General features: G+C 54.0%; 1 protein-coding gene across 1 annotated transcript; it reads left to right on the top strand.

Annotated features, from left to right (window-relative positions):
- The first annotated feature begins 2,421 nt into the window (after positions 1-2,421).
- On the top strand, positions 2,422-7,069 carry ST8SIA3 (ST8 alpha-N-acetyl-neuraminide alpha-2,8-sialyltransferase 3). The gene is made up of 4 exons (XM_035560027.2): positions 2,422-2,600; positions 3,214-3,336; positions 5,471-6,028; positions 6,787-7,069. The coding sequence occupies exons 1-4, from the start codon at positions 2,422-2,424 to the stop codon at positions 7,067-7,069; spliced, it is 1,143 nt and encodes a 380-aa protein (XP_035415920.1).
- The last annotated feature ends 459 nt before the right edge of the window (positions 7,070-7,528 follow it).

Below are 7,528 nucleotides of genomic sequence, written 5' to 3'. Positions count from 1 at the left end.
TATGCCACTGTTGTATTTTCTAGCAAGCACACTCACTTAAGAACAGGTATTTATCAGCAGCCAACGACTCAGTGCAGCCCTGGACACCAACACTTTCACAGAATCAGGGTCATTTGGATGAGAGAAGACCTCTAAGATCACCAAGTCGAGGCTGGTGGAAAGCAGTGGCAATGCTGAGGCACGAGACACGTCTTCCTCTGCCCCCTTTCTTTAGCACAGCTTGCAAAACACCCTGTGAATAAGGAAAATACTAGCTTGCCAACCCACTGCCTCTTTCAAAGGTGCTCACAAAAAATCAGCCACCTAATTGAGGAGAAATTCTCGCGGCTCAGGAAGGCAGCTCCTTGTACCTGGGCCTCCCCACTCCTCTCGCGCAGCAGCCCTCAGGCAAGCCGGGATTCTGTGTCAATTACAGGAAAATCAATGAAGATACTGTTCAGGACTCCTCTTCACCATTCAGTGCGGATGATATCCTTCACTTTCTAGCACTGATTCATTTACTTTCAGCCTCTCTAGGGGCTCCTGACATATTGCTATCTCTGAAGAATCTGAAGCAAAAACTGCCTTTGTTTCTACTGCAACGTGCTCGCGTGCACAGTGCCCTGGGACCGGTGCGTGGCCCCACCAGGGCTGTGGCCAGGGAAATGGGTCAAAGCGAAACACTTTTTAAACAGGCATTTTAAGTATTTCTTGCCGACGCACCTCTCAGCCGCCCTCTCCGGTGTCCCCTGCACAGAGACCAGGTGGGATCAGGGCGCACAGTCAGTCCGAAGCAGGGGCCTGGCACACCACTGCCGTCCTGTCCTGCCTGCAGCGCTGAGCTCCGCTCCTCTCCGGGCCCCACTGGGCAGCGGTGACACGGGAGCATCGCTGTGTGTGCTGCTGGCCCGGCATTGCCCGCACAGCCCTCCTGCAGCACACGCTCGCTGCCATGCAGCGTCTCGGGACAAGGTTCAGCTGCATCTCAGACCGCACCGCCTCTGCTCCCCCAGCTGCACACCAGGCCCGTGCCTGCGCCCCAGGAGATGTGCTGCTGCTGTGCGACCTACTGCCTTCCCCTGCTGCTCCCCAGCTGGTGGCAAAAGAACTCAGATCCATCCAAAATAAGTGACATGAGGACTGCGTAGTCTTACTCCTAGGAGCTTATACCCAGCCCCAACATGCGTGGCCAGAAACCACATAAGATTAATGCTAGGTACTATAGAATTGATTTCCAAAGTATCTATCTCTAAAAAGTTGTGGATGCTATGTCCTGAGCAGCCTGGGTGGACGTGCTGAAGCTGAGGACACCACACACTGTGGGAACAACAGCAGAAGAGTTGATCGGAAACCACGTGAAGAGGAGTGCAAAAAAACCATCTGCTATATCAAAGCAGCATTATTTCCTAAATTTACATTCTCTTCTCTCTCTGCCAAAGCCACAAGGATCCCACGGCAATGGGATACAGTCCTCCGGGCCATACTCAGGCCAAATTCCCACTGAAGGCTAAAGAACCATGCTGTGACGTAAAACCCAGCCCTGCAAGCTCCTCATGTTCCACCTCTTCAAAGAGAGCCTCATGCATGGGGAGCTTGTAGGATATAGCCCAGAGAAAGGATGTTCGTAGGAGACGAATGTTCCTCAGTTTGCGTGTCTCATTTATGGGCCAGTTAATTGCAGCCGGGGCTCTTTTAGGTAGCATCGTGGCCCAAACTCCTTGGTTTTAGAAAGCAAGGGGTCTCTGCGTGGGTTTTGCAGTGCCGAGGTGCAGGCTGAGACGCAGACCCTGCAGCGCTGCACCAGCCCCCCAGCCACCCGCAGCCCCTGGCAGCCTCCGGCCCTCCAGCCAGGGGGACACCGTGGGGCTGGGGGGCACCGTGGGTTTGCGGGGTGCAGCCCAAAGCGCAGCCGGGTGCCGTTGCCAGAGGGGGAACGCGGGCGAGAAACGGTGCGCGGGGGGAGCCCCGCTCCCACGGGGCACCCGGGGCTCTGCAGGGCCGGGCTGGGGGGGGCACCCGGGGGCACCCAGCGGCTGCGGGAGGTCGCCGCGGGGCCGGGCTGGGCGCCCCCGGGCTGGCGGGGGGAGCACCGCGGGGCACCCGGGGCTGGCGGGGGCACACGTCGGGGAGGGCCCCCGGGGCTGTCGGAGGAAAGCGGGGCCCGGGGCGGCCGGGCCGTGCGCCGGGGCGGGGGGGGGGCACGGCGGCGCTCGGGGCTGCCGGAGCCGGGCCGCCGGGTTGCCGCTGCCGGCTGCCATTTCAGCGCGCCGCCGCTCGCTGCCTCCCTCCCTCCCTCCCTCCCTCCCTCCCTCCATTTTCTCGGCGGCTGCCGCCGGTGCCGGCCCCGTCCCCGCCGCCGGGCCGAGCCCGCCGCCCCCGCCCCCCCATGCAGCCCCGCGGCGGCCCCCCCGCACACGCCCAGCCGCGGGGCCGCCTCCCGGCATGAGGAGCTGCAAGATGGTGCGGGTGGCCAGCGTGCTGGGGCTGGTGATGCTGAGCATCGCGCTGCTCATCCTCTCCCTCATCAGCTACGTCTCGCTCAAGAAGGACAACATCTTCGGCGCGCCCCGCGCCGCCGGCGCGGGGGGGCCCCGCATGTACATGTTCCACGCGGGATTCAGGTGAGGCCAGCCTGGGGGGGCTGCCCGGCCGGGCACGGCCCGGGGGCGGGGGCCTTCCCGTCCCACCCACGGCACCCGCGGCACCCCCGCACCCGCTCCCCGCTGCCTCCAGCCGGTGCCGGGGAAGCCCCGGCGCTGCTCGGCGGGGCCCCGCGGGAAGGCCCCGGGAAGGCCCCGCGGCCCCGGCCCGCTGCCCGCTCCCGGCACGGCCCCGCCGCCGCTCCCCCGCAGCCCGGGGACACGCCGCCCCTGCCCGGCCCATCCGCGCTGCCCCGTCCCCGGGGCTGCGGGAGGCGGGCGGCCCCTCCGGACCGCGGGGCCCCCGGGCCGGGCGTGGGAACCTCGGCGCCTCGGGGGGGGCTGCAGGGTGGGCAGCGGCTCGGCACGGCCCGGCCCGGCCCGGCCCGTCGGGGAGCGGCGCGCAGCAGCCGGCGCTGTCCGTGGTGCTGCCGCCCGGCTCGGGGCGCGGGTCGGGCTCGGCTGCAGACGGGGTGCGGCCTGCGTGTGCCCCTGGGTGCGTGCCCCTGGGTGCGTGCCCCTGGGTGCGTGCCCCGTGCGTGTGCCCCTGGGTGTGTGCCCCTGTGCCCGTGTGGGTCCGTGCGCTCCTTTGCAGGTCGCAGTTCGCGCTGAAGTTCCTGGACCCCTCGTTCGTGCCCATCACGAACTCCCTGACCCACGAGCTGCAGGAGAAGCCCTCCAAGTGGGTGTTCAACCGGACCGCGTTCGCGCACCAGAGGTGAGCGCCCGGCGCCGCTCGCCCCCTCTCACCTTCCCTGAGGTTATCCCCTTCCCCCGAGGGTTTAGGCAAATGCAATCTGGGGCTGCTAAATACTCCGAGTTCTGAGTAATTCGCCAGCCGTGAGAAACAAAGGCTGAATCAGAGCATTTCCCAAGATGGTTACAGTTATCGTGGAGGAATTGATTATTTCAGAGCAGGACACCAAGCTGCAACATGCATCCTTTTACCAAACAGAACATGACCCAGTTTCCCAGAGCGCGAGAGAAATTGTCATTTATCAAGATAAATGGCTGGCTGCTTAAAACTCGAAACAAATCAGCCTGTAGCAGCCATGAAGTGCCATGTTCACGGAGGGCAGAACATGCCCAGCACAACTTCCCAGACACCAGCAGCTCTGAGCGAGTGCGGTGCGGCTCTGCCTCCTGGCACCGCTCCGGCTGGCCGGGCGGGCTGGGGGCGGCTCGGGGCGGCCACCAAGCCCGGACCCCCCTGAGATGCCCTCACTGCACATTGGCTTCTGCCACCCGTTCACAAGGTGCACTGACTTTCACGGCCTCGTGGCAATAGAAAGAGTTTCTCGGTTCCTTAAGCTTCCTCAGAGCTGCCCTGTACTTCATGTGAAGCAAAATGGGCTTTTCTTTTCCTCACCGTGATGTGAACTCGGTGATGTCTGCCCAGCCTCTTTTATTTATTGGCCTTACTGCAGTATTTATATACAGCAGTGAAGTCAAAGAAAACAGAATCCTTTAGCCGTTTAAGATAGCTACTGCCATCTTGGCTCTGGCTTTGTCTTGATGAATGCCTGCTGGTTTAGAGGCCGCACCGTGACTGTTCACATATCCCACCCACAGAACATGAACCCGGGTCCCTCAGCCCTGCAGAGTGGGGCCATTGCAGCCCTGCAGCACCAGCACGCAGGGCCTGGGCTTCTCTCCTCCCTTCTGGTCGCTCTCCAGTCCCAGGGCAGCACTGCTGCAGGCACAGCAGGCCGGTGATGAACTTCCAGCACTGCCAAATGCTGCCCACCGCCCATAAGGAACCCAAAAGAAGCCGATAAGGAGCTGTGGGCCTCCGAGAGGCGATGGCACTTTGCCTGCCCCATCCCTTCCCTGGGATCTCCCCGGCTGGTGTGCCCCCCCGTAGTATGGCTTCATTCCTGGCACCACCATCTCATTCTTAATAAATAACTCAGTGTCACCCCTCTGTTGGTTTTAGCTAATGCCTCAGGATCTGCCTCTGCATTTGTCTGTCAGCCATAACCCATAATTAGGGTACCCAGTGGGACTCCATTAATGCTTAGACATTGGAGGATGCGAGCTGGAAGAAAGGTTGTTTGTTTTCCATAAACATGAGCAAATAAAGTGGTATTGGTTTTCTAATTTTATGCCCTGCTAGGGAAATTCCTGAGCAGGGTTGGTTTTGTTTGTTTTTTTGTGTTCCTAATAACCCTTGCAAAGATGCTGGCATGCTTGCTCAAAAAAGACATTAAGGAATTATGTTTACATAAAGAGAGACAGTGACTGTCGCTTGTTTTGTGACTCAAAGCTTCTTAATGAGAACACAAGAAGTACTTGTATTTAAAAAATCAGCTACGTTACTGTTAATTCAGCTGGACTTCTTGGTATTGCTTCAAATGCGTCATGGCAAACACAATATCCATCATTACCAGAGATCCGTGGTCCAGAACTGAGAGTGAAATATGTGCAGAGAACAGCAGCAGCAGCAAACTCTTCCACCAGGCATGTTGCAGCACAAACAGAAATGTGTTTCACCCTACACTTCAGGAAGGTGAACGTGGGAAGTGTATACTGTTAGTTACATTCCTCACATTTATATGGTGAACCCGATATTTTAATCCTGACACTATTACAGCAGACATGGACACATCCTTAGCTGGCATCAGTCAGGACAGGCCAGTAAAGCCAAGCGGAGCACTACGTGAGCAGCCAGCTCCATCGTTCCTATTTATGTATATTAATTTTAAAGCCATTGCACCACATTGCTCAGGAAACTGCTTTGCTGCATGTAAAAAAAAAAAAAAAAAAAATTCTAGCTGGAAATAAATCTCTCCACCACAGAAAAGGGAGAAATATAACTCAATGTTTTCTTTTGTTTTTCTGTTTTATTTTAGGCAAGAAATCCTTCAGCATGTCGATGTAATAAAAAATTTTTCTTTGACCAAGAATAGTGTTCGGATTGGACAGCTGATGCATTATGATTATTCCAGCCATAAGTACGTTTTTTCTATTAGTAATAACTTCAGATCACTACTTCCAGACGTGTCACCGATCCTGAATAAGCATTACAACATTTGTGCCGTGGTTGGAAATAGCGGAATCCTGACCGGGAGTCAGTGCGGACAAGAAATAGATAAATCTGATTTTGTTTTTCGTTGCAATTTTGCTCCAACTGAGGCATTCCAAAAAGATGTTGGAAGGAAAACCAATCTCACAACCTTCAACCCCAGCATCCTGGAGAAGTATTACAACAACCTTTTGACCATTCAGGATCGCAACAACTTCTTTTTAAGTCTAAAAAAGCTTGATGGAGCCATTCTTTGGATCCCAGCTTTTTTCTTCCACACATCAGCAACAGTCACAAGAACACTGGTTGACTTCTTTGTTGAGCATAGAGGGCAACTAAAGGTCCAGTTGGCTTGGCCAGGAAATATAATGCAACATGTTAACAGGTGCGTATTTTTCTTTCACATTTAACTTGTTAAAATACATATTTCTCTCCATACCAATACAACTGCATTTATTTTTCTGTTCACGACTAACCTGATAGGCACTGTCTAGCAAGTCAGGACCCGATACCGTCTGCTTTCAAAGCAAACGCAGTTTTGTTATTGTTTCAGTAAGTGCTTCAATTATTTCTGTACGGATTTATACTGAGGCACATCTGAGGTGGGCTGCTTGTGCACACAGGGCGTGCTCTGCCATGGGCTCTGCTCCTGCCGGGGCTTTGCAGAGACAGAAGGAGTACGGAGGAGTTGAGTGAGATTCTGCATAAGAAAAGCACCACTTATAGAAGAACTTGCTCTTCCCAGCTAGCAAATGGGGATGCTAACAGACATCTGCAGGGTGATCCAAGCAAATCTGTAGTAATTTATACAAGGAAAATGTGGCGCATGTGACCAGGAGCCAGTGAATCTACCTTTCTGGATAAGGCACTGCTTTTCCAGGTTAAAAAACAAAAAGACATGCAGAAGGGGATCACGAAAGAGAATCAGACTGGTAATAAGGTAGTTCTGCAGTCCTGTTCATTACAGACTGACCAGAACAGCAATCCTTACCTTGCTGGGGTTAACAGCTGTGAGCACTGACGGTCTCCACGCAGCAGTATTTTTGACGGTCTCCATGCAGTAATTTTTCCTTTTTTTTTCTTACAACAAACCCGTGGCATTATGTGTACCCTATACTAACGCGCCTTTGTTCTTTTTCACAGATACTGGAAAAACAAACACCTGTCACCCAAGCGGCTGAGCACAGGTATTCTCATGTATACACTTGCTTCTGCCATATGCGAAGAGATTCACTTGTACGGATTCTGGCCGTTCGGGTTCGACCCCAACACAAGGGAAGACCTCCCATACCACTACTATGATAAGAAAGGAACAAAGTTCACAACCAAGTGGCAGGAGTCCCACCAGCTGCCTGCAGAGTTCCAGCTGCTCTACAGGATGCACGGTGAAGGACTGGCCAAACTGACCTTGTCGCATTGTGCCTAAGAACCTAATCTTGAAGTGCCAAATGATTGTCTAAAAAGTGCCCAAATCTGAGTAAACATTCTTCAGATACAATTCTAAAAAAAAAAATAATAATACCCACCCTAAAATATTTTCCATAATATAAAGATGCTTTTTAATCACCCTTGTCACTGTTCATCAAAGGGTTTAAGCATATTTAGCAGTGCAGAAGCATTTATCAGATTCTGTGGATGCTATTCATGCAGCATAACAGCAAAGTTGAAATATTTTGCATTTATATATATGCTATGAAGTATCTTTTAAAATCTTTTCCTATTTCAGCATTCCACTAAATGCCTCTAAACATCTAAAGTCAATTGTTCCTTTCAGATTAGAATTAGGAGTGCTAATTTTAAAAGGCATCGCTTCTCTTGTATACATTGCTATTAGTAGCTCAGCATCCATCTAGTTGGCGTGGCTGACTGAAAAAGCCACCCAGAA

Source organism: Cygnus atratus, chromosome Z (assembly GCF_013377495.2).
Source record: "Cygnus atratus isolate AKBS03 ecotype Queensland, Australia chromosome Z, CAtr_DNAZoo_HiC_assembly, whole genome shotgun sequence".
Taxonomy (NCBI): domain Eukaryota; kingdom Metazoa; phylum Chordata; class Aves; order Anseriformes; family Anatidae; genus Cygnus; species Cygnus atratus.
This window is presented reverse-complemented; position numbering and strand designations above follow the sequence as displayed.